Source organism: Crocodylus siamensis, chromosome 3 (genome assembly GCF_052110815.1).
Source record: "Crocodylus siamensis isolate JL-2025a chromosome 3, ASM5211081v1, whole genome shotgun sequence".
NCBI classification, from domain to species: Eukaryota; Metazoa; Chordata; order Crocodylia; family Crocodylidae; genus Crocodylus; species Crocodylus siamensis.
The window spans coordinates 207,591,992-207,619,020 of NC_143397.1; the positions used below are offsets into that span (position 1 = coordinate 207,591,992).

A 27,029-nucleotide genomic window follows, 5' to 3' on the forward strand; every position below is an offset into this window, starting at 1 on the left:
GTCTCCCGCCCGACCCTCCGGGTCAGGGCGGGCACGGGCCGGGGGCGCGGCCGCGCAGGTATAAACACGCCGAGAGCGCGGCCATTGGCTGGCAGTGATGTAAGAGGCTGTCAAGGCGCCTGGCTCGGAGGAGCACGTGCGCGCCCTTTTCTTTAAACCCGCGTTGCACAAGAGGCGACGGCACTGGGATGTGCGCCTATGAGCGCCGCTGGCGCCGGGCAGCGTGCGGCGGGGGCGGTGAGGCGCGCCACTGCCCTGCAGACACTGTTTTTCCTCACACGCCATAAGGGGCTCGGGCCGCCCGGGGGGGGCAGGAGCAGGCCGCCCTCGCGCCGGGGGCACCTTGCGGGGGGGGTTAAGGCTGACATTGCACCGTCCGCGGGAAGGGCGGCGCGGCGCGGGGCGGGCGGCACCCACGAGCCGCTGCCACTCCCCAGGCGCGGGGGCCTGCCACCCCCCCCCCCGCACGGCCTCGCTCCCTCCGCCCTCCCCCCCCGGGCTCCCCCCTCCCCCGCGGTGGCGGCCCCGGTGCATTGTGGGAGCAGTCCGTTGTTCATTTGCCATTCGACCTGGGCTGGGGCCTGTCGGGACGGAAGCGCAGCCGAGCCGGATCCATTGTGGGGCAGCCTGCGGCGGCGGCGCAGGCCGGTCCCCTTCGGCTTCTTCTGCAGCCTCGGCGGCCGGGCCCCCTCCCTCCCTCCCCCCCACGGGCAGAGCAGGCGGCGGGCGAGGAGCGGCGCGCGGCGGGCGGGGGGCGGGCGCGCCATGTTCGCGGAGATGAACCGGCGGACGCTGGCGTTCCGGGGCGGCGGCCTGGTCAGCGCGGCCGCGGCCGCCGCCAGCGCCGCCCCCCCTTCGGCCAGCGGCGGTGCGGGCGAGGCGGAGGCGTGGGCCGGGCCCGAGGCCGAGCCGCTAAACGGGCGGGGGGCGGACGAGGAAGTGGAGCTGGAGGCGCTGGAGGCCGAGGCGCTGGAGGCCGCGGAGGAGGGGAAGGAGCTGCTACTGCTGCCCCCGCCCCAGGACGCGGCGTCGCCCGCGGTCGCGGCCGGGCCCATGCTGGCCGAGAGGAACCGCCGGACTCTGGCCTTTCGTGGCGGCGGCGGGGGAGGACTCCTGGCCGGCCCCTCTGCCAACAATGGCTGCGAGGCCGCGGCCTGGCCGCGGCGGCACTTCAACGGGCGGGGGGCGGACGAGGAGCTGGAGCTGGAGGGCGCCGAGGGCCTGGAGCCCGAGGGCCTGCTGGAAGGGAAGGAGCTGGTGCAGGACGGCGGCTCGCTGAGCGACAGCAGCGACGACGAGGAGGACGGCGAGGGGGGCAGCCTGGGCGACGGCAGCGGCGCGGAGGGCGGCAGCTGCAGCAGCAGCCGGCGCTCGGGCGGCGACGGGGGGGACGAGGCGGAGGGCAGCAGCGTGGGCGCGGGGGAGGGGGAGAGCATCAAGCACTTCCCGCTGGCCGCCCGGCCCAAGTCCCTGCTGCAGAAGCTGCACGTCTCCTTCCAGGGCTCCTGGCTCAAGGAGTTCCCATGGCTGCACTACTGCCAGGAGACCGGCCTCATGTCCTGCTCATGGTGCGCCGCCGCCGCGCCCGCCGACCTGGCGGCGCCCGCGCCCGGGGGCCACGACGAGCTGTGCAAGGGCACGCGCAACTACAAGCGGGCCCTGCTGCTCCGGCACCACCTCTCGGCCGAGCACCGCCTCAACGAGCCCGTGTCGGCGGAGCAGGTAAGGCGAGTGGGGGGCGGGGATCGCGGCTCGTGCCCACATGTGCGAGCGCCTTGAAATGGCTTCCCGGGGCTCGCCCTGCCCGCCTGCGGCCTGGGCCTCCCCCGCTGCAGGGGGGGGGCTGCCGCCATAGCGCCCTCGCAGTAGGCCCCTGCGGCTGCTTTCGCGGCCCCGTTGCCCCTTGCCTGGCTGCTTTTGTGGAAATCAGTTGGTGACAAGCATTTCCAGAACAAAAAACTAGCGGCTTCCTCCGGGGGAGGGGGGGCTTTAGCTAAGTCTAGAAACAACCTCCTCCAGATGCTTGCTAGGAGGGTGCATTTCTGGTGGGGCCTAGATGACAAAGTGTGTTCCTCGCAGGGTGTTTGCTCCAGTGCTGCTCCTTCCTACTCTCCTGCTTTTGTTTTCCTCCTTTTTTTTTTCTTGTTTTGCCTAGCAGTGATTTGGATTTCACGTTACTTTGCATGAAATGTGAAATTTCACGATGTGGATCTCAGATAAACATGTGGTTTCCTGAAAGCCTAGTTAATATGCCACCTATCTTTGAAGGCTTTGGAGCAGTTGTGTTGCATGTGAAAGAGTTGTTAGAACCTCTCCTTGGGCCTTTTCCCTTAATGCTTGGCTCTTTCATGGGCCTTTTGTACCAAATTTCTGAAGGGCCTCTGGAATGTCAGCACATTCAGCCCTTCTAAAAAGCCTGTAATGTTTGTTTGTGCTTGGCTTGATACTCAGGCAACAATCCACAGGTTGTACTTAACTTCCTGTGGCACTGTTATAATGCAGGCTACATACTGATAGTTGAATGAATAGGTGGCAGAATTAAGGGGGAGGGAAGGGTTTAAGTTGCTTTGAATGTCTTTCTAACCAATCAAAGGTTAGATCTTAGAAACTAAGTGGGGCTAACTTAGATGCATAGGTATAGATGTACCTAAGGAATACATCATTCTCTTCAATAATTTTTTTCCTGAGGTTATGTTGATACAAAAATAAAGTTTTTTTTTTTTTTTTTTAGTTCAAGTTAAAAAAGAGCTGACTTGGGTTAGTAAACTCTGGTTCAAGCTAAGGTACTTGTGTATAAGCTAGAACTTGAGTCCTAGCCCAAGTTAGATTCACTTCACTGCTAACATCACTTTAGCTTAATTCACTGTTTCTCAACCCATAGGTCACATGACTATATATAAAGGGCTGTGAACAGACTTTAAAAATGGATTCTCCTTTTAAAGGAGAGAAAACATGGGAAACAGTGGCTTTTCCCTTGCAGACTGGCAGTGTTCCAGCTTGGGACCTCCCTGTCCCCCACACTGGGGTATTGGGTCAGGAGTCTGGGGCACTCAGTCAGGACTGGTCATCGAAGTTGACAAATGGGTCCTGGTACAAAAGGGTTGAGAACCACTAGTTTAACTAATGCTGAGTCAGAGTTGAAACCATGCCTTTAGGCTCTTAAAAGAAGCTGGGGCACTTCTGAGAGGAGCAGGCATTTCCAACATTTGGGTGGATATTTGTATTAAGATGTGTATGTTAAGAGAATTTGGATTCTTTGGCATGCTTTCAGTTGGGTTGTATATGCAAGGTTCACTATGCAGCTTCCTATGTCCAGGGGCTGTGTTGCTGATCAAGGTAGCTGTTTCTGTATTAGGTGAAGTGACTTGAGTCATCCCTAAGAAATTTTTGGTTTATATACTGTAAATATCCACCTTCAGAGCAAAGTAGCTTATCTTGTCTAGTAAAACTAGGAGCAGCAGAGCTTTGGTTTTTGAGATGTGTGGCAGTGCCATGAAACATTCAAGCATTTTGTCAATTATCCTGCAGTTTGAGGTTTAGTTGTCAGTTTCCAGTATCTTTTTTTTTTTAAATAACTTTACTTACTATTATGATTGTATTTTCTTTCTTAATTTCATGACTACTTGTTATCCTCTTTACTCTAGAGCCATTAGTTTCTTTTCTTGTTTATATCTTTCAGTTATTTAAGAGTGATTTATCCTGTAGTGTAGTAAGCCTGGCTCATGTCGCATGATTCCTTCCCCCCCTCCCCCCTCCAATTGACCTTGATGTGTCACTGGATTTTTCTGCTTTCTTTTGTTCCTTTTAAACAAATTAAGTAGAGACAAAGGTTTTTCCTACTTTCAAGTTGGCCGCATGTGTTCTAAGTACTTTCCTTGCTAAATATTTAACGTAATTACTTCTGTGGACTTCCATATTAAGATCTTTATACTGAGGGGTATATCTTTGGCTTACATAAATTCATATTGGCTTTCATGAAGCAGTGACACAGTTATGACTCTCACCACCTGAGGGTCAGGGTGCCGGGAATTTTTCATAACATGAAACGGCCAGACCAGTCATCTTTTCTTTAAGCTGTCCTTAGTACCCATAAATTCTAAACTTTGAATAGGTGGACCACAATAATACTTCCATATTCTAAATAAGAGGAAGCAGACTGATATTTTTAAAACCCTTGTAAATCTAGTAAGACATAACATTTTAAAAATGAGAGTATTAGTACACTTAGAATCCTTTAAGTTTAACTTTATAGGTTAATATTTTGGAGCTACTGGTGCACAGGGGTACTACCCACCCCACCCCTTCTCTCGTCTCCTGTCTTCTGTTCTTGAGGTCAGTAACTGTCTTCTACTGTGTTCCTGAGTATTACCTTGAATAGTGTGAGCCTGTAAAGGGTGGCTTCAGGAATTGGACTTTCAAATTGGAAGCCATCCCTTGCATCCTTAAACAGTCAATGTCATAATCTCACCTTTTCCTCCAGAGAGCTTTTAATTTACATGAATTTTTCAAACAATGTGCAGGTGTTTGATGTCTGTTCGCATCTAATCTCAAATTTGGTTAAAAATCAACTCTGCATTTTTTTCTTCTGCGTTTGAATTTCCGTGCATCTTTACATCTAAGATCTCTTCCAGTTCCCTATCTCTTTAGGTTACTGCGTTCATATTGGCATACTTTTTTTTTTTTAAAGCCCTCTTCAAGTACTTAAAACACAAGGATGAGATTTGTGCCCCTTCTCATACATTCTCTCTCAACTTTAGGAAAATATATCAAGGGGGGAAAGGGTTTTAATGTTAATGAAAGCTGAGAGAGATTTCAGTCTTTGCCTTAGAAGAACAGTATACAAGTATTCTTAACTTGACAAGCTTCAACTGCAGGGCATGTTTAACAGCTGCTAATAAACATATGGCATGATGCCACTGTTCAAATGTGGAAAGGAAATTGCAGGTGTTAGATACTAAAGCACTGGAAATTTCTGTAGGTTTGTTGGCTAATAAGCATGAAAAAAAATGAATAGTGATTTCACTTTAGTTCAGGGATGCATTTAATTTGGAATGCCGAAATAGATTACAAGTAGTTGTAACTGTAAATTCATGTGTGTTGAGCTTTGAGTTGATACCTCTTCTTTGAGGCATTAATCTTAACTCTTAACCTAGTTTTTAAGTAAACTGTAGCAGGCCAAAAACAGGACTTTGCTAATATGTGGTAATTTAAGACTACCTTCAAGATTTTTTTTTTTTGTATTTGATATATTTGATGTATTTGGACCCTTTCAGTGCAACACACTTACAAAGGGGATTGAGAGTCAAGTTAACTTGTTTTGCTATGCTTTCTTCTGCTGTTAAGTAGATCCCTGAGATGATAGCATTCCTTCCTCTCTCTCTCCTTCCTCTCTCTCTCTCTACACGCGCACGCGCACACACACTCTCTCTCTCCATGCATCTTAAATTTGGGCCTTGGAAGTAACATCACAAAGAATCTTCCTTTTGGCATCAGACAACTTCTTTGCAAGTAATACCACATTAAATGCTATTCTACTTTTTCCATGTGAACTGATTGCTTCACGTTAGGCAGCATGAATAGGAAGTAGTATTAAACAAGCTGCAGTACTAATGTTAGATGCTTTGATTACTGCTTAGTCGCATTGATAGTCCCCCTTCTAAAGAACTTGGATTTAAAATAAAAGTGAATTATTATATCTCTGTATAGGGTTTACCACAATGGGGACTAACCAGACTGTCTGGTAGGCACTAGCATAACATAAATGTGTAGTCAATATTAATATTATAGTTTTGTGAAATGTTTTCAATCAGCTGGCTGTTTATGCTGCATTCTGCTTTACATCTCTTGGATTCTATTAAGACTCTACCAATGATGAGAGAGCCCTGCAGTCCCTTATTGGGTCTGCTTGGGGTTGGGTGTGGTGAATGAAGAAAGAATTGATCCCATGGGATAAGGAAGGAAAGGTCCTGCAAGGCAAAATGCAGCAATACATGGAGAAGAATTTTTAAAAAGGTGATGGGTACATTTGTTAGACATCTGTACAGAGAGGAATAGAGAGCAGGGTAGGACTCTCTGGTTCAATTAGTTTGATTTCTCTTGGATGCCTGATAGTAGAGAGGTATTCAGGTGGTGAGGAAAGGGGTAGCATCTTCAGTAGAACTCTTAGTAATCTGTTGTATCTCTCTTTATTAACCTTCTTAGTTAGCATATTATGCACACTAAATAGCCGGTTACCACTGGTAGCATTCAGTTGACTTCAGTGAGTCAAGAATCATTTTGATACTAATTTTCCCAAAAAATCCATATTTCATGTATTCAGTTTGATATGTAAGGAAGGTGTATTCGTTTTTACATATTCATTATTTTATGGGTGCTGTAATCCATACTAACCAACAGTTTGGCTTTCAAGATTTGTAAGTACCTCATTTGGAGTGGAGATGGCTTGTGCTTGGAGGACATTGTCTCTTCATTGTGTTTTAATTTGAATCTAGACAAGCGTATTTTTTTAAGAGCTTCCTTGATTGTTTCGTAGCTGAACAGTGAGTGCTCTTTAGATTGTCATGTACATGTGTGCTGTAGCTTACATCTTGAAGTATATTTTTGTATTTCCCTAGAATTGTTATCTGAAACAATCTGTTTAAAAGGAAGCTAGTGGGTTAAATCAGTTAAAGCCCCTGTCCACAGCTTGTTAGTAATTCATTTTCCTCTTGAGATGCATTTTAAAACTTGTTTTCACTTGGTTCAGCCAAATTAGGTAGCTGTCTGGTTTTTAGATGCTAATATAACAGTTGGCTCACAAATACTACAAACAGTTGCTTTCTTACAAAGAGAGCATAAACCTTTTGTGTCACTCTTCTTGAGTCATACATTTTGTAAAATTGTGTCTAAATCTTGCATCAGTGGCTCTCAACCTCAGTAGACACAAAGCACCCCTTTGGACAATGCCAGGTCTTAGGTTTTTTAACTGCAGAAAAATGATAGAGCAGCTCTGCTGCAGCAAAAAACTCAGACCACAACAAGTCAGAATGCTTTTAACAGTGAGTTCCTATTTGAAATCTCTGGGTTTATTGTGTGAATCATGCTTGTATTAACTATGCTAGCACTGTATGGCACTCCGTGGCACTTTGAAAGGATCTCAAAACATCCCATGGCACTGGCACACTGGTTGAGAATCAGTCTTAAATATTGATCCCTAACTACCTCTGTCTCCCTTTATTAAATATGACTGCTTGCGTGTCAACAGTTAGTCATCTTGTGTTGTCTTCATACTAAACACTTTAAATTTGTGTACTCATACTAATCTTAAGTCTCTGTTAGCCAACTTAAATTGATTTGACAGTCATTTCCCTGAAAAGGCATCTTGTAAATCTTTTTTTAGTCTTCTAATGACTCTCTCGGGATACTGTCTTATTCTGAATTGAAAGTTACTCCCTCACAACCATATATCTGGTCCTCTTTCTCTTCATGATGCAGTACTTAAAATCTCACTACAAAACTGGGGTGATTGAACTGCAGCTTGAGTCGAATGTTGCTCCCATGCAGGTTAAATGTGGACTCTTGAAAAAAGAGAAGTAGTTAGGAAAAAGAATCTTTTATCTGTTCATCAGGGTGGACTTGATTTAAATCAAATCAGCTTTAAAGTATGATTTAAATCACTGGTCAGGAAGCCTCAATTTAATCATTGTTTTCTACAAAAAGTGTGTTCCTGTTTGATTTCCTTTATTCATTTTAACTTCTTGAAACTTTGCACTTTCAGAGAAAGGTCTTGATTGTGTGTCCACACTTGCAGAGAGACAACAGGGCTGGGTGGGTAATTGGGTCTGTTATCTCTCATCTCCATATACTGCTTTTAACAAGGATGTTCTCTCTCAAGACAAATCCACAGTTTGAGAACTGAAACTAAGTGTCACAGAGATACTTAATGGGATCTTCTAGCTTGAGCACTGAGTCCCATTTGGTAGAGTGGTGTTCTTTAAGCTATAGGGGAGCCTCTGGGAATGCCATAAGTTTAGGCCCCTAATATAGTCAATGGGTTGTTGTGACCCATTTCCAGGGCTGTCCCTGGGGTGGTGAATCGGGGCAGCCATGCCAGGCCCTGCGCTTTGGGAGGCTCTGTGGAGGTGGGTAGAGTGGCCATGGTGACTCAGTGCTGCTGGCTTTGCATCTAGCCACTCGCTATCCTGCCACTGCTTATGTCGCTACCAATGGCGGTGGCTTCTTCATGTCCTGGGGGTGGGGCCCCTCATGGGCTGATTCGCCCTGGGCCTCGCACTCTTGTCAGGTTGGTTCTGCCTATTTCTAAAACTTTTTCTAAAAAGGTTATGTTAATATATTGTCTTAAATTGTATATACAGGTTTCCCTCGTTTTATGTTGTACATGCATTCCTGGAATGTGCATGAGGGAAACCCACTTTACAGTGTAACAGATGGGAATATGACTGACTGTGTATTGACCCCCAGACCCATTTCTACCACTTCTGTGAGACAGTTTTGGTACTCATCAACAGCAGACAGTACACACCAGCATGGGGTGGTGGTGAATGTTACCATATTGAGGATGGCAACTACAGAAACACGTGTCGCAGATGGTGAGCAAAGAGATCCATACAGGAGACTATATTTTGCTGCGCATCACTCCCACAATGCACCATGCAAAGCAGCTGACTGCAGGCTTCCACTGCACCAATCACATAAGAGTGAATTTTAGTATAAAAAAGGTAATTGCATGAGAGAAAATTTGTACATACAGAACCTGCATAAAGCAAGGGAAATCTGTAATTAGAAGTTATAATCCCTATTCCATAATGAGTTTTAACATCTTAAATTAAAACTATATAGGTTTGGGGTTTTGGTTTTTTGGGTTTTTTTTTTTTTTTGGTAAGAAAAATGTCTTAAAAATTAAATACGATTTACACACACACACACACACACACACACACACACACACACACGCTCTCTCTCTTGCGCTCGCTCTCTCTCTCTCTCTCTCGCTCGTAGTTGTTTAATAACAAGTTATTTGACATGGAAAAGGGTGCAAGTAATTGATTCTAGGGTACATACAACTCCAAAACTTGTCTTGTGGCTCATGACTACAAAATCAGGTTTGTGACTAGAAGGGTTAGGAAGTTTGAGTACTCCTGTTTTTAGAACTTGCTTTAATAGCCTTTCACAAATAATAAACTTTGCTCTGCTTTCTGTTCGCTGTGCGAGTTTTCCAAATAGTGAGTTAAATGTTTATAAGCATCTTCAGGTGTTGTCACCTTCAGTTGTTATAGTTCTTGCTACTCCATGGACCACACGTGACAATCTTTCTGTCCAGGCTTTTGGAGCCAGCAACACTGTCCCCAAATCATTTAAGAACTTACATTTGCAAAATTGGAGTTGCCATCAGAAGTATGGTACACTGTTGGTGTAAAGTGCAGAGTCTTGTTGAGACCAGGTTTGAGGGTAGTGCTCAGATGTACCAAATAAAGTATTGGCAAATAGTGAGGTTCAGGGGAAAAATCTTTTCCATCAGTTCTTAGCTGCAGCCCAACTTTCTACCTCTCTTACCAATGTCATCTCTGAGGAGAATAATGGCTTGAGAAAGTGAAGACTAACTTAGCGTCAGAGCCACTTGATGTTGAACTGTAGCAGAGGTTGGGACTCTAGTCCTTCTTCCTTCTCCCCCTCTCTGGCCCCCCCAGATTGGGGCTGTAAACAGATTACTCATTCCTTCCCTTCCAGAAAGCCTCTTTGTCCCCAGATGCTACAGACATTCAGGTCCACTGTGAAGTTTGTGAGAGCTTACAGATGCACATAGCGCATCTTTTGGGCTGTGTCCTTGCTTGCCACCGACTGGCAGAGGAGCAGCAATACAGCTTGGAAGGGCTGTTGCTCTGGTTTTTGATCTGGGCCCAAACCTAGGACATTTGGGACCATTTCAAATGATATGTCTGTGTACAGCCTAGGGGGAGAACACTTTGAGCAGTTGCTTTTTGATTTTTATATGGAGATTTGGTCAGAGGCATCTTGATTATCCATGTTGAGATTGCAACACTTGTTAACATGTTAGGTCACCAGCTCAACATTATTGTGGTGGGAATGTGGTGTCTCTATATTATGGTAGGAATTGAGACACTTGTGTTGTCTTCAAACCAGAATGATACAAGATATCTTGTGTTTGGTCTGGGGGGAGAGTATTTCTGCTAAGCATGTGGTTAATGGTGATATTTTTTTGATTTCTTGTCCCCTGGATAATGTCTTTAAAAAGTGTCTACTGGCCTTAAGTCTGTGAATTATACTAGCTGGAGATCATACTATTTTTCTCTTCATAACTTGGCATCTGAAAACCAGTTTTTTGGTCTCTGAATTCATGCTAGTTTTTGAAACATCTATACTTTTCTAACCAGGAAGTGGAAAGAATTGCATCAGCTCTCACCTGGAAGACAGTTTTTTTGCTCTGCTATGAAATTGCTGCTGTTACCTTCAATCCTATTTTTGGAAATGCCTCAGCAAAAAGATGGCCATACTGAGTATCCCATCTTGCTCCCTTTCCAATTTTTTTTCTTTGCTTCTTGTCTGGAAAATGGTCCTTTGCTGCTGTTTTATCTGCTGGTAACTTCCCTATCCATCTTCTTCTTTTTTTTTTTTTTTTAAATTTAACAGCTTCTCACTACTTGCGGTATCACTGAGTAACATCTTAATTTTGGGCATCTCTTTGTCTGATGTCATTATTTTTGTCTTCAGTAATATAACATGGTTCTCTAAAATTCCCTGGTGAAAAATGTCCTATAAAAGCAAAGTATTGTAACTTTTCATATGTGCTGTAAGTGTTAGATTTTAAATTCTTTTATTGGCAAATCCATATTAAATGCTGATTCAGGGCACTACTCAGTTAAGTATTATGGTGTGTTGATCCTTGCAGTAATTTTCTTCAGTACCTGTCCCTTTGAGCTACAGTGTAATGTTAGTCTGCTGCAGTTGGCAATTAGACGATTGATTAATGGTAGTAGATGGGTCCTTCTCAACCTGGAAGGACATGGGCAGTGGGGTTCCGCAGGGCTCGGTCCTCGGGCCCGCACTGTTCAACATCTTCATCAGCAATTGGACAACGGGGTAAAAAGCACCCTGTTCAAATTTGCTGATGACACTAAGATGAGGGGGGACGTGGGCACACTGGAAGGATCCGACAGGCTACAATCAGACCTAGACAGGTTACAAGGGTGGGCGGACGAGAATAGGATGGGTTTCAACACAGACAAGTGCAAGGTGATGCACCTGGGGAGGAACAACCGGCACCATACCTACAGGTTAGGGAACTCCCCTCTTGTCAGCACGGAGGCGGAAAGGGATCTGGGGGTCATCATTGACTCCAAGATGAACATGGGGTGGCAGTGTGGAGAGGCAGTAAGGAAGGCCAACCGCACCTTGGCATGGATCCACAGATGCATCTTGAGCAGGTCCAAGGAGGTGATCCTCCCCCTCTATGCGGCACTGGTCAGGCCGCAGCTGGAGTATTGCATCCAGTTCTGGGCGCCGCACTTCAAGAGGGATGTCGACAGCATGGAGAGGGTCCAGAGGAGGGCCACTTGTATGATCAGGGGACAACAGGACAGGCCCTATGAGGAGAGGCTACGGGACCTGAACCTGTTCAGCCTCCAAAAGAGAAGGCTGAGGGGGGATCTTGTGGCCTGTTATAAACTAGTCAGGGGGGATCAGCAGGCATTGGGGAAGTCACTGTTTCCCCGAGCACCGCCAGGAGTGACCGGGAATAACGGTCACAAGCTGGCAGAGGGTAGGTTTAGGTTAGATATCAGGAGGCGCTACTTCACAGTCAGGGCGGCTAGGGTCTGGAACCAGCTTCCAAGAGAAGTGGTGCAGGCTCCTACCCTGGGGGTGTTTAAGAGGAGGTTAGGTGCACATCTTGCTGGGGACATTTGACCCCAGTATTCTTTCCTGCCATGGCAGGGGGTTGGACTAGATGATCTACTCAGGTCCCTTCCGATCCTACAAACTATGAAACTATGAAATATTTTGTCAAACTCTTTCTAGAAGTCAGAAAACTTATGTAATTTGTGTTCAGTGGATCATAGCATATTATAGGTGATCTCCAAAGGAGGTGGAGGGTATTGAGCATTTTGGTTTTACTTACCAAGCATTCTACATACAATATTGTAAGGCGAAAGGAAGGAAATACTGGGAATCTGATCCATTTTCCCATTAGTGCTGCAGGCCTCTGAAAGAACAAAGATCTAGTGTATAAAAGGCTTCTGTCTTTTTCCCGCCCCCCTCCCCACCTGTCAGTCCATTTTTACCTGGATGGATGGCTAGGTGTATTTTAATGGAAGGAAGTTCTTTATACTTGAAATTTATACATTTGGGTTAATATAAAAAATTATGGCTTTGTTTATCTTAATGCTAGGGTTCTGAATATGTAAAATATTCCTTCCTTTCCACTTGTATTCTTTTTAAATTCAGGCATTTGTATTAAAATGCTAGGTTGTTAAAAATATTTAGCTAACAGTTATTCTCCTTGATTTAAAATTTCAGTTCCTTAGTATTTGTGCCAGTGCAACTATTTTGAATAGAAAGGTGTTTTTTTTTCCTTATGCCCCTTCTTCCCATGGGGGGGAGGGAAGGGGAAGAGTAAAAGTGTTTTAATATCACTTAAAGGGAAAAGGGAAAACCTGAAAATTGTGCTCAAGACTGCCTCTTATGTAGACGCGTATTCAGACTTTGTTTGTAAATTGCATTTGGTTTTATAAACTAGTTTTGCCACATTGCTGTGGAAGGAAAAATAGGGAAGAAATTCATTTAAAACCTAATTTTTTTTCAATTTTTTTTTTTCTAATTGCAGGAGTCAGAAATACCATCAGAATTGAATAATGAGGGATACTGTGACTATAATAACCGGCCAAATGAGAACTCTTACTGCTATCAGCTCCTGCAAGAATTAAATGAACAGAGGAAGAAAGGCATTCTTTGTGATGTCAATATTGTGGTGAGTGGGAGGGTCTTCAGAGCTCACAAGAACATCCTGGTTGCAGGCAGCCGCTTCTTTAAGACTCTGTATTGCTTTACGAACAAAGAAAGCCGTAACCAAACCACTGTTACCTATTTAGATGTTGTTGCTGTTCAAGGTTTTTCTGTCATCTTGGATTTCTTATATTCTGGTAACCTTGTGCTTACGAGCCAAAATGCCATTGAAGTGATGTCAGTGGCCAGCTACCTTCAGATGACTGAGGTTGTCCAGTCTTGCCGCAACTTCATTAAAGATGCCTTAAATATAAGCATAAAATCAGAAGCTCCAGAGGCTGTAGTGGTGGATTATAATAGAAGATCTGTTAGTAGGGATGGTCTGCCTTCATCAAGGGATCAGAAAGTTGCCAGTTTCTGGGCAACAAGAAATCTCACTAACTTGGCAAGTAGTATAAAAACTGAAAATGATGGTTACTGTATTGATGAAGGCCAAATTGAAAACTACCAAATGAATGACTGTAGTTGGGTCCAGGACAGCTCACCTGAAATGGCTGAAAATGAATCTCAAGGCGAAGGAAAAGTTTTTGTCTGGAATGACATGGGCTCTCAAGGACAATCAGGTCAAGAATCTGGAAAAGCAAGAAGGAAAAATCAAACTGCAAAGAGGTTTATTTATAATATACCACCAAACAATGAAGAGAACTCAGAAGATTGCTCAGTGATGCAGCCATCAGTTTCATACCCAGAAGAAGACTTGCAATTTATTAAGGAAGAAGCAGGTATGTGTTTAATTATACCTTAAATTATTTAAGCTTTTAAGTATTTAAGTTTAAGCTTGGGTCCATTACAGGAAAACATTTCTATAAACTTGTATTGGATGAGATCCTGTGGTAAAGTCAACAACCAAAATTAATTAGAAATATTTTCCTTGGTTATTGTGTGTCTTGCTGTCTATTATTTTGAAAAGACAGTCAGTACACAGAGTACAGACAATTGCCATGATGTGTAGACAAAGAAGAGTTTAAAACCCCTTGTTTATGTTGGTGAAAACCAGTTTTCAGTTTCCTCCTAACTAGGAGTCATTTGGTTACCAAATAAGCTTCTTGCCTGGTGAAAATATTTTTTGGAAAAATTTTACTTTTGCTCCTGCTGTAAAATGCTTTCTTCTGTCAAACGATTAACTGAATTGTTCCAGCTATTTAAACCACATTAACTTAATACATATTATATTTTAAATCTGCAGTAATCTTTTTTTTTTTTTTAAATTGAGTTAACAACTTCAAAATTTTAATTGCCCTCCTGTGGGAAGAATATTGATTCCTTAAATGGAATCTATTTTTTTGAAGGTTTTTTTTGTTTTCAATTGACCATACTTTCCATGGGACAAGGTAAAGCTACATTTTTATAACTTCTCATTGTTAGTATTAAATCAGTGGCTCTTGAGAGAAGTTAATGTCTTTTCTATTATGAATTGAAAATGGCTTTGTTTAACTCGCACAAGTTTTTGTTTAAAAAATAGATAAGGATCATCAATTAATTCTGATCTAGGGTAGCTTCCAAGCTGTCTGGCTGTAACGGGAGAAAAGAGTTGGTTTTGCTGTTCCCTTCTGCTGTGACAGCTTCAGGGAAAGCAGGATGGAAACTCGACTTTCTTTCTAAGCTTTAGGGAACTCTGTCATAAAGGAGGCCTCTCATTTTCCTTATAGCCATTTAGGACAGCCTAGTAAAAGAGAGAGTGTTCTGATTCCATGGCCATACCTTGGATCAGTCTAACCTTGCTTTAGTATGTGCAAGCTGACCATGACCAGGAACCACACATGTATTGAGAACAGTTGGCATATGGCATGCTCTAGTGATTTCTCTGTCTGCACGGGGATTGTACAAAGGAGATGTAGGTTCCTGTTATGCTGGCTCTAAATTCCTAAGTCACTATCTGAGGCATTGGAAGTAATTCCCATTCTTTTTACTGCCTCAGTGGTGCAAGAGAATTGAGAACGGACTCTTAAAGTCCTGATTGTGGCCCTTTGATTTCCTAGGAATGTTTAATCCTCATACTAAAAAGACTGTTCTCCACTAACACCTGAGCATCTATTCTGAAGGAAACAGAAAAAAGCTGATAGCTGGCAGCATTTTTTTTCTCAAATAATGAAACACAGTTGATGTGTCTTAATTGCAGAACTTCCCCCTCCCCCCAAAAATCCAAAGTGCAGTTCCAAAATTGAAATCCCTTTCTTTTGCTCTCTAAAGTTGGTACATCTCTGTGTACAAACTTTTTAGTTGATCTGTTTCTTGTAATATTAGGTCAGTGGGAACCTTGGTCTCTATAGTACATCTCTTGCCTCTCTCAAATGGGTTGGTTGTGTGTAAAACTGGGCTTAGAATTCTAAGACTCTCCACTTCTTCTGTGTTCTTCAAGAAAGCTGTATAGGGGAGGCTTCTATAGGACAAAACTATTAATGGAGTACTGTATGGAAACTGTTGGGGTTTTGGTGACATTGTCTGTTTCCAACAGCTGTTCCAAACAAAAATGCGAGAGGGGAGGAGGAAGAGACAGAAGGTGAGGAGAATTGGAAGACTGGCAAAAATGGGGTGGAGAGTTCCTGCTGTTCAAGTGGTAAAACATCAATAGGGGGCAGTATTCTTGGTTGGGAAGAGAAAATACCAAACAGACAAGGGTTTCTTGCCATTTAAAGGGAAAAAAAGACAAGAGAGAACTTTTTGATGCTCTTCCTGCAAAACTAAACAGTGTGATCTTTGGTTGTGAAGAGGAAAGGGCTGGACTTGGGGGGTGGGGATTTACTATAGCATCAGCTGTGGTTAGATGTCTACAATTTTGATCTTAAGAGCTTTTGCTTTTTATCTCTCCTCCCCTCCCCCTTCCCCCCTGTTGGGTTTTTTTTTTTTGTTGAGGAGTAGGGCAGGGAGAGATTTACATATTTCAATCACAGTACCCCTGGCACACTTGACTAATAAGTATTCAGTAGTTCTAGAGGGCTAATGAACATTAATACAAGAAGCACAATTTTATTATTAAGGCTCATCTGCTGAACTTCCTGCAGCACTAGTTCAATCAGATGAATTGTGCTTGCTTGTCTAAAAGTGAGAATGAACTGTTGACAGTACCAAAAAATTTCCATTTTATTTTTCTCCTGAGAAGAAATTTTGGAAATTCCTCCTCCTCCCCCCCGAAACAAAAAAAAACCAACTCCATTCTGTGAAAGTGGGGATACGTTTTATTTAAAGTACTTATTGGTGTAAATTTTCTGTTTCACATATGTTTGTAAAACAATAGCGTGGGATGGCAGATGGGTATGCTGGATAATGAATTAGGTGTTCATTGATGTCTACAAGTATGTCCTTTTATGTCTTTCCAGGTAGGTTTACCAGATTGGATGGAGTTGCAGGCTTTCTTGGAGGGTAGGGCTAGGATCCAGAATGACTTGGATAAACTGGAGAAATAGTCTTGAATCAGTTCAGCAAGGACAAGGATAAAGGTCCTGTGCTTTATCATGGAATGGTTGGCTGGACTGCAGAGAAGGACCTGGGCATTGCACTGAACCATAAGCTGAATGTGAGCCAACAGTGTGCTCTTGTTGCCCCAAAAAGTTGTCAAGATATTTGGTTGGAATTAGGGGAGTGTAGCTTGAAAATCAAGGGATTCTTCCACTCGGTTCAGCGTTGCTGAGGCCTCACCTGGAGTACCGTATCCAGTTTTGGACCCCACTCTTCACAAAGGATGTGGAAAGAGGGGAAAGAATCCAGTGAAGAGCAGCAGAAATAATTAGGAGCCTCAGAAGCATGACTTATAAGGAGAGGCTGAGAGAGGTTTATTTAACATGGAGAAGAGAAGAGTTGGGGGGAGGGATTTGATAAGTCTTCAAAACCTGAGGTGTTATTAGAAAAAGTATTGAGATCGACTTTTCTTTGTGGCTGCAGGGAGCAGGATTAAAAGCAGTGGCCTCAAGCTGCAGCAGGCAAAATTTAGGTTGGAGATTACCATGCACAGGAGTTCTGGTTGTCTTTATCGGTAAATGTCTGGTGGGGGGTGGGATAAATGTATGTCCTTTCTTGCCTCTGCACTTTCCCTCCCAGAGGGTATAAAGAGTGGGATGACCCCAACCATTCTATTTCTTCTTCCTGCTGAGGGCAATTATTTGAAATTAGTCTCAGTGTTCCTATATGATTTTGTCTTTATGTGGATATGACCTTCTCCTGAACATGGGCTTTGTAAGCAATTTTCAAACTTCTCCAAAACCCAGAGAGCAGAGATCTAAAATCTTTCCCTGACAAACTTGAACTGGAGGCTCTCACTCGGAAGTTACCTAGATGGAAGAAACTCCTGCTGCAGCTGCTTCTGCAAAAGTAGTGTTGCCATTGTTCCATCGAGAAGCGATATCACTTAAGGTGTTGAGGGCATGTCAGAAAGCTGAATCATCATCTTAAGAGTGCAGATATTTCTTGGACACGCTTGTCAGTCAGTTACCTCTGGCTCTGTGGGAGAAAGGGACTTGCAGTTTACTCATCTTCAAAACTGCTTCCCCCAATTCGAGTACTCAGTAACAAAAAGCCAGAATCATCCCTCCCTTTCTATATCTGTGCCTGGACCTTTGGCAGTGATGTTGGTACTTTTACTTATTGGCCCTGGTTCTGATCCCACGTGGGGCAAAGCAGGATTTTTTGTTGGGTTTGAGTTGTCCTGATATCTATCAAATGCTCTCCCAGCATCACCTATAGTAGCAGCATCAAGAATTTCCAAGGTGCCCTTCACTGTGCGTCATTTCACTCGGGACTGATAATGTTTTATGGATGAATGGACTTGTGGATAGAAAGCTGGCTGGATCATCAGGCTTAACAGGTAGTGATCAATGGCTCGGTGTCTAGTTGGCAGCTGATATCAAGTGAAATGCCCTAGGGGTTGGTCCTAGGGCCAGTTTTGTTCAATATTTTCATTAACAATCTGGAAGGTGGGATGGAGTGCATGCCCAGCAAGTTCATGGACAACACCAAGCTAGGGGGAGTAGTAGATATGCTGGAGGGTAGGGAGGCTGTACACCTAGCTAAGGCGGTCTCTCCTACCCAGGACACTCCCTACCCCAACCCTCATCTCTCCCTCTCCCTCTCCCTCTCCTTCTCCCTCTCCCTGTTGTACAGCCCTGCGGCCACCCCAGCCCCAGCGCGTCACACCCCCACCAAGTTTCCTCGGACCAGGAGCCCCCAAAGGCCAGGGCCCCATGTCCCAGCACTGATGTAGGCAGGGATTGTGTGGCCTAGACAAATTGGAGGATTGGGCCAAAAGAAATCTCATGGGGCACATTGAGATGAGCATGCATGTGCCTGTTGTGGTGCCTCAAAGTAGTTTGAGATGCCACAAGAGGCACACTAGGAACAAAAGAAAAAAAATGTTCCCACGCAGGCTTTAAATTTGATACTGTGAAATCCTAGTATCAAAAAAGCTGGAAAAAAGGTAACTGAAGGCTATGTCCTCCAGAAAGATGCTCTGGTGCCTTGGTGCCCCCACATGCTGGGAAAAATAGTAGCAGGGAAAGGCTGCAGTGGTGGATTGGACCTGGGTGCTGTCCCAGGTAAGTAGGACAAGGGGGTGGGGGTGGTGGGGACTACTCATGAGGGGTGGGTTGCTGGCCCCTCCCCTCCCCCACAGCAACAGGAAGGCACATGCAGGCAGGACCCAGCCTGGCTTGAGGGCATACAGCTTCTGTCTGCAATGCTGGAAGCCCCAGACAACAGCAGGAGCTGGTCTGGTTCTGTCCAAGTGTTTGTGGACCGGCTGGGCTCAGCGGCTGCTGCTGGCAGGGGAGGACCCATCCCTCCTGAGCTGTCCCCACACTGCCCTCACAAACCCCACATCTCTCACCCTGCGTGCCCAGCTGCCAGACAAGATGGGACCTGCTGGCAGGAGTCGCAGCTGCTGGGGCAACTACCACGCTGCAGCCCTGCCTACACCAGTGCTGGGACATGGGGCCCTGGCCTTTGGGGGCTCCTGGTTTGAGGAAACTTGGTTGGGGGTGTGATGGGCTGGGGTTAGGGGTGGAGGTGGCAGCAGGGCTGTACAACAGGGAGAGGGGGAGAGAGAGATGAGGGTTGGGGTGGGGAGTGTCCTGGGTAGGAGAGACTGCCTGAGCTAGGCGTAGAGCCTCCCTGCCCCCCTAGAGCAGCCTGTGCAGGGGGAGGCCAGCCTGGAAGGGAAGGGGCTTGCCTAGCCCAATCCCTGAGCCCCAGGTGAGGGCTTCCCAGGAACAGCATGGAGACTATTCTGCTTCCTACTCCCAGGCCCCAGCAGCAAGGGCTGGCACTGCTCAGAGCCATAGCAGTGGGTGGGACAGCTGCAGCTGGACTCATGTCCTAGTGCTGGGAAGGAGCTGCTGCCAGGAGAGAGCTAGTGAGGAGCATTGGTAGGGGCTGTGGGTTGAAAGTGAGGGGCAAGGGAAGGCACTGGTCTATTGGTGCTGCTTGGCACCCCATGTGCTGGTGAGAGAAGAGTGCAGGAGCAGCTCTGATTTTTTTTTTTTCTTTTTTTTCTATGATTTAAAAAAAAAAACCAAAGGCAAACACCAAAATGTATAGATATTTAGAATTTGTTTTATAATGATGATAGTGGCACTGGTAGGCTTCCAAATTGCTTTACACTTGTAAATATATCTATAAAACATTGCTGAACTGATCTCTCTCTATATAAGGGTATTTCACTTTAATTCCAGAAGAACATGGATATTAGGTATTTTAATGAGAGAATTTGGGTTTTGTCAGAGAATTTGCCATTTTTAAATGGGGAACACCAGGATCCCTGCTAGTGAGGCAAGTGGCAGGACCTGGGCAAGAAGCCTGCCCAAAACCAAAGCCAGAGACCCAGCCAGAAGGCAAATGAGGTGGCTGACCTCGTGGCCATTTGGGGCCAGGAAGGCATACTTCAGCAGTTCAAAGTGGGCCACTGCAAGGAGCACATCTTGTGGGCAATAGCTGCCCAGATGGCAGAGCAGGGGCACCAAAAGACACAACAGTACTGTTGCCCAGAAGCCAGCTGTGTAGCCACAGCCCACTGATAGCTGGCCCAGATGTGCAGGCAGCTTTGCTGCAGTACCTGTACAGCAGCCCAGGCAGTTCTGCATTCCCCTTCTGAGTTTGGCAGGCAGGCAGCCATGGGGGGTTGCAGGTCCAAGGAGGCAGATGTTGTCACAGGTGTGCAGCAGGTCACAGCTAGGCAGCAGCCCCCACTACCAGACTGCTGTAGAGGGTGCAGGGGCCACTGTAGGTCAGGGCTAGCTGGCACATGGGGCTAGTGTTCCCAGATCCCAACTGGTCTAGACCCAGAAGTTCATGAGGGCAAGTAGCCCTAAGCTGCTTGCCAGGGCAGGCTTTTATATTGCTGGCTGAAGATCTGGGAGCAGCTGGGCAGGGTCACTTTGCCCGAAGTGGCACCATTTGCCCCACACCACAGTGCATGTTGAGACACGTGTGCTGAGGAGCAAATGCCCAGCACAAATTTGTGCCACTGCTATTTGAGCTGCTGCAGGTGCACGTGCCAGCATGTATGGACACACCCATGAGGTTCAAGGACAAGTGCAAAGTACTGCACTTAGGATGGAAGAATCCCACGTATCGCTACAGGCTTGGGACCAACTGGCTAAGCAGCAGCTCTGCAGAAAAGGACCTTGAAGTTTACAGTGGACAGTGAGGTGAGTATGGGTCAACAATGTACCCTTGTTGGCAAAAAGGCTAACAGCATACTGGGCTGCATTCATAGGAGCACTGCCAGCAGATCAAGGGAAGTAATTATTCCCCTCTATTCTAGGCTACCAAGGCCACATCTGGAATACCGTGTCCAATTTTGGGTCCCCCACTACAGAAAGGGTGTGGATAAGTTGGGGTTCAGCAGAGGGCAACGAAAATGGTTCAGGGGCTGGAGCACATGAGAAAATGGTTCAGGGGCTGGAGCACATGATTTCTGAGGAGAGGCTGAGGGAACTGGGCTTATTTAGTCTGCAGAAGAAGACTGAGGGAGATATTTGATAGCAGCCTTTTAACTACCTGAATTGTAGCTTGAAAGAGGGTAGAGCTAGACACCTTCTCAGTGGTGGGAGATGACAGAACAAGGAGCAGTGGTCTCAAGTTGCAGCAAAGAAAGTTTAGGTTAGATAATGGGAAAACTTTCTCGCTAGGAGAATGGTGAAGCACAGGAATAGGTTATTTAGAGAGGTGGTGGAATCTCTACCCTTGAAGGTTTTTAAGACCAGGCTCAACAAAGCCTTGGCTGGAATGATCTAGTTGGGGATGCTTTTAGCAGGTGGTTGGACTAGATGACCTCCCTTCCAACCCTCATTGTCCATGATTCTATGTTAGCATTAACAATATTGATTGGAGTGTTCTACTTAAATCCAGTGATGTTAGGATTACCCTGAAACTGAAGTGTTTCTTTCCCCACTGTTATAGATCTTTGTCTCTATAGTTATTAAGAAGCTCTCTATCCAGTCACCTGGAACCTAAAGAAGTCTGTGAGCTTGTCCAGATATTTCTATCTCTGAAAATTGATAGATCTTTGTCATTTGCTTTCAGAGATCTATCTATCTATCATTTGCTTCCAAAAGTGAAACTGTTGCCCAAAATCAACTTGGTCTCCCCTGGATCACTTCAGACACCATTACTATAGGAGATGTTCACTTTGTTGTCCCTTTGTTAGAAATCATGTGCTTGGAACTCCCCATGGTGCCTGAATACAACCTCCTTGGTGTAATACGCATATCCATATGTCGTCTTGACCTGGCCATGTTGATCTTTTTGTGGCTCTCGCACTTAAGATGTACAGACTTCCTTTTGTACAGCCTCAGAGAACCTATATTTCATATTTTGGGATGATGTTATTCCAGAATAGCAACGGAGGAGCTGAGTGGAAATGATGTAACTTGTTAGGAAGGGACTGCCTGTATCATCCACTTGATAAGATAGTGGTGGCATTAATTTTTACCAGTATCCAGAATTTGTAAGGCCTGCTGAAAAAGGTGGTAGAGATGCTACAAGGAAGTTTAAGAGCTCTTGAAGCAAAGCAGTGGTCTTTGCTCACAGGGTCTAGTTGCAGTTTGCAAAAATAAAGAAATTAAATATTCTAGTTCTCATAGTGGCTAAAACAAAGTCTGCATATGATGCATATTGAATTCTGTCTAAGGAGTTAAGAGGATATGTGTGTGTCTGGTTTATTAAAATTTTTAATACACAGTCTCCTTCAGTGGTAAAGACTAGCTACTGGTGATCTTGGTAATCTGGACTAACGCAAAGAATGACAAGGCATAAAAACAATGTCTCTGTGAAGGTAGTCATTTTGTTAGAATAATCCCATATTTTTCTATTTTGACTTTCAGACAAACCATGGAGTAGGCTTTCTCTGCCAAAAGAGCGACATAGTTTATGGATAAAATTACAGAAAAGTAATGGATGGGTATGGGGGTTTTGTTGTGTGTGGTTTTTTTGGGGGGGGGTTGGGAGGGGTGGGGGCAAGGGTTGTTTAGCCCTCTGGTTGCCAAAACCGTTCCTGCAGTGTCTAGAACTGCCTTCAAAGATGTGGTATAATTAATGGCAGCAGGTTATAAAAGCAAGGTACCTCAGTGAAAAAGGTGATTTCACTTTTTTGGTCTGGACTTAAAAGACCTTTGCATCTTTTGAAGACTTAAATCAACCTTTCCATCTCTTGGTTTGTGCGCCTCTGCTATGAAGACTTCATTTGAAGCTGGCTGAGCTGCCTAGAGCAATGGTTTTCGGCCTTTTTTCATTTGTGGACCCCTAAAAAAAAAATTGAATGGAAGTGTGAACTCTATTTGGAAATTTTGAATGAAGGTGCAGACCCCTTTAAATTGTAAGTGTGAGTATTTACATACTCTTGATCATAGTCATCTTTCATGGACCCCTTAGACATAGTCTGTGGACTTCCAAGAGGTGGACTACAGGCTGAAAACTACTGGGGATAACAACAACTGAAAAGGGAATTATACTTTCTCTGCTGGAATCTCTTAATGAAGTCCATCCCAGACCAGTTTGATGCTATGAAATGGTCTTGGACTGATTTACAGCGATTGGCTGGCTGGCGTTTGCTTGTTTGTTATCCTTCAGGGCAGTGGTTCCCAAAGGGTATGCTAAGGCACAGAAAACAGTGTGTAGCAAAAACGATATTTTTATCAGTATCAGATCTGGCCTGAAGAGCCATGTCATATGGCTGGTGGGTTTCCCACAGCTCCTGAAACTTTTTTTGTGTGGGGTAACTGTGGTAATTAAAACTGCCACTGCTGCCAAACTTCCAAGCTCTGTACAGGGGTCAGGCCCTTTTTCTCACTGCTGCTGTCTCTCTTCCACGCCCCCCAATGAGATCTGGTCCATGGACCAATAGGTTGACAGCCCCTGATGTAGACATGTCTTGGTTGGGGGTGGGGGGTTGTATCCAAGAAGGATATTGACATTAGATCTTTACCTCAGTGACTTGATTTGAGGGGGAGAGTGGTTCATCAAGTCTCTCTGTTCGGGGGGGGCAAGTATTTGTGCCCAGGGGCTACATCACAGCTTTGGTGAGCTGTCACAGGCTGGGTCTGCCTCCCTTCCCACCAGGCAACAGGTCATCATAACTCCTTATGTGGCTCAGGAGCAGCATCCAGGAGTGGGCTGGCTGGGGCTGGATCACAGGGCTGTAATCTGCTGGCCACACTCCTCTGCACCAGGCACCAGTTCTGCTGGCGGGAATGTGTGGGGAGCAGATCACATCTCTGCCTCAGCCCTGTGTGGCCAGGCAAGTGGGATGGGGCTATGGGTGGGTGGCGAGCTGTGTCCAGAGCTGGCTCTGAGGTCTTGGGGTGGTGACAGTGTGGGACTACAGCCTGGGACAGTCGCAATCAACTCCCTTCACACCCCTGTCTGTTGCAGGACTGTGTGGGGAGCAGATCGTGGCTGTGCTCTGGGCCCATGCTGTCACTGCCTCAAGATCCCGGCCATGCCTGCCCATGACCCCACCTCATCCACCCAGCCACCTACCTTGCCCCCAGCAGTGGGTGAACAGCAAATGGGCTGGGATGCTCAGGCAGCAGGTCCACATTCTTCAGCAATGAGAAGGAGCCGTTGCTGTGCCACCAAGCCCCACTGTATGCCTGGGCCACGTGCACCGTGGTCTGGGCTGCACTTGCACTTGGGTGGGGTGGAACTAGGGGGCAACATCCCCTGGCTTGCAGGATCTGGCCCGTAGGTTGTATTTTGCCCACCCCTGAGCCAGTTCTTCAGGCTTAAGAAAGGAAGGCCAGCTACAACACTTTAAACTGAACTTGCACTAAGTCAGGTAGTAGAAAAGGGGGTATCCTTTTTTATAATAGCATCTTCAAAACAATGCTGTCTTCCAGTTTATCAAGGTATACATCAGTTTCCTCTGGCAGTGGCTTTGTGCTTATAAAAAACATTTGTTACGTTTTGTCTCAGACTAACTTTAGCTACATCTGAAATGGTCCATCAACCAAACAAATGCATTAACTAAACATTTCTGTATATATCTTGACATCCCTCCACTTAGTCACATCAGTAAAATATTTTCCTGCAGGTACAATTTGCAAGTATTCACAACTAACTTGATGATAATGGATGTCTGCCAGGATTGGGAAACCTTATCGAAATGAGTCTGTCATATGATCTGTGGCATCAAACAGATATTCAGAGCGTTTTCTTGAGTAGAAGAATACAGTATGATACATTTTAGGAACAATTCTGAGCCCTAACATCAGTCAGAGAAGAGCTTTTTGTGTAGACCAGGAGGATTACATAAAGATCAAGCTCTTCTGTCAAGAAATTAGGCTGATGGTACTGCACCTACTGAAGAGGTGTGGGCCAATGAAGCAACAAGATATCATAAATAGTTTTGAAATAATTTTGGAAATTTGCATTTTGAACTAAGTCTTTAGAATGGGGATAAGCCTGTTCACATCCAGCAAGTATTGGAAATGTTGCCATCTTGAAAAAGAAATGAGGTTCCTCCATAACCAGTTATTGGACCAGAGAATTGCCTGATGTAGGCTAATTCCTTAACTTGGAGGTACTGTGGAAGGTGGTGAGTGTGTGGCCATTTCTTAGTACCAGTCTAATTCTAGTTCTAGTTTTGTTTGGGGGGGAATTGGATCTTGTATGTAAATCTACCTGTCTTCAAGCATCATGGAGCTATGAATTGATCTGAATTTCTTAAAACTTGAATAATTATGTATTGTCACTTGGCTTTCCTGAACCTTGTAAAATAGTGTGGTGGCATCTTAAGAGCCCCCTTGTGACTAACCAGATTGCCAACATAACAAACAGAAGCTGAATTTTCAGCTATATTAAACAGTCTATGGACAATAAGGGTGTGCGAAACGGGCCATATATGGTTTGGATTGGACCCAAATCGGGGACAGCAGTTCAACTTGTTGATTCGGATCACTGTCCCTGATCTTAATTTGGCTAAATCCAAATCTGAAGATTCAATGATGATTCAGCCATAGACACAGCTTTTGTATTTTTTTTTTTCTACATACTTCAAGGTATTGGGTGCGATGGTGGGGCGGATGGAATGTCCGATTGGGTGGGGGGGGCGGCCTGCATGCTCAGTGGCAAACCCGGAAGTGGATTGGAAGTGCTTCTGGTCCATTTCTAGGTCTGCTGCCAAGCATGCTGGGGGGACCCCGCGTTTCTGTGGGACGCTCCATCCACTCCAGCATTTCGACATTCACGAGCTGCCTAGTACCTTCAGGTATGTAGAAAAAACACTTAAAACTGTGTCTATGTCCAAATCATTGAATCTTCCTGAATCTCTCCAAATTTGATTCCTACCTTTTGATTTCCCAGAGCTTGACAAAGGGATTTTGATCCCTAAAGCTTGCAGAAAGGAACAATTTTCTTGCCATTTTCCAGTTAGTCTAGTTAAAGGTATAATTTTGGAACCAAGAGTTCTAGTTTTTATACGTCTTTACGTCTCGGACCAACACAGCTATGAAGTACACCCCTAATTACTTTATATGACATGCAAGGGTGCAAGTGGTACTTTAAGTTGGTGCTGGTAGTACTTAAGGTTGTATTGTTTTAAATTGGTGGTGTACAGTCTGTCGGAGTTTAAAAACAGCTGTTCTAAGCAATGTACACTAGCCGAGCAGTTCAGTTCCAGTCTCTCTCTTAAGTGACTTTCTGTTCAGATCTCCTGAAAAGTGACTTGTCACATGACTTTAACCTTCCCTCTGATAAGCTTGTTTTCATAAGGTTATTGTCGAGGATAATTGCATCTGAATGGTATGGCAGTGGCCCTCTATTGTTAGTGCTTTGTCCACGCCCTTTGGGAGTTTTCTGAGTGGTGTCTAACAGAGTAAGGCAAAGATCAGTCTTAAAAATGGAATTTGAAACTAACTCAGAACTGCAACTTGGGTGTATGCAGATTCTTTAAATCATTTCACTTGCTATGCAGGTGATGTGAGCAACTGCTCGTGTATTTGCAGAGTTCAAACCTAGTAGGTGTGTATGCACTGCTAAATGGAAATGCTTCTCTACAGATGTACTTGTAGGTTATAAAACCATAACTTTGGACTATTTAGTTTTTTCTTTAAAAAGAAACACAAATGCTTTAATTTGATCAAAAATATTTGGCAGCAATATCAGTTGGGTCCAGCAATTGGAGTGTTCTCGCTCTTGGCTTTAATGTTTTGGGTTGTTCTTGTTTTTGCTTGTTTCCTACCGTGAAGAGAGACTTTTTGTGGGATTGGAACTTGGTGTTGTTAACATTGGATGTATGAACCTGAGGCACCAGATCTTTGGCATTTTTTCCATTAAAGATGCAATTTGTGTGTGTGTGTGTGGTGTTTTTTTTTTTTTTTTTAATTGCACAGAAAGAATAGTCTTCAGAATAAGATGGCATGTAGATATAAGTAGTCTCTAATACTGCATCCTTTTGGAGTTGTTTGGTCAAAAGTTCCTCAGATATGCTGCCTATAAAGTTTCAGGCTTTAGAGTTATTTCCATCAGTTCTATATAAAGAACTGGTAAAGTTTGTTTCTGGACTACCCCTGACTTCAGCTATTAAA

The 27,029-nt window shown here is 45.0% G+C and overlaps 1 protein-coding gene across 2 annotated transcripts in view; it reads left to right on the plus strand.

Moving 5' to 3' along the window:
* The first annotated feature begins 631 nt into the window (after nucleotides 1-631).
* ZBTB10 (zinc finger and BTB domain containing 10) overlaps nucleotides 632-27,029 on the plus strand; it is a 43,142-nt gene continuing 16,744 nt past the window's right edge. The window contains exons 1-3 of one of the 2 annotated variants that reach the window (XM_090040230.1): nucleotides 632-1,722; nucleotides 12,839-13,739; nucleotides 15,473-15,517. In XM_090040230.1, coding sequence (XP_089896356.1) covers nucleotides 766-1,722; nucleotides 12,839-13,739; nucleotides 15,473-15,517 — 1,903 coding nt within the window. In that variant the 5' untranslated portion in view covers nucleotides 632-765. The remainder of the gene's footprint in view (nucleotides 1,723-12,838; nucleotides 13,740-15,472; nucleotides 15,518-27,029) is intronic. The other variant, XM_090040231.1, reaches the window with a different exon arrangement.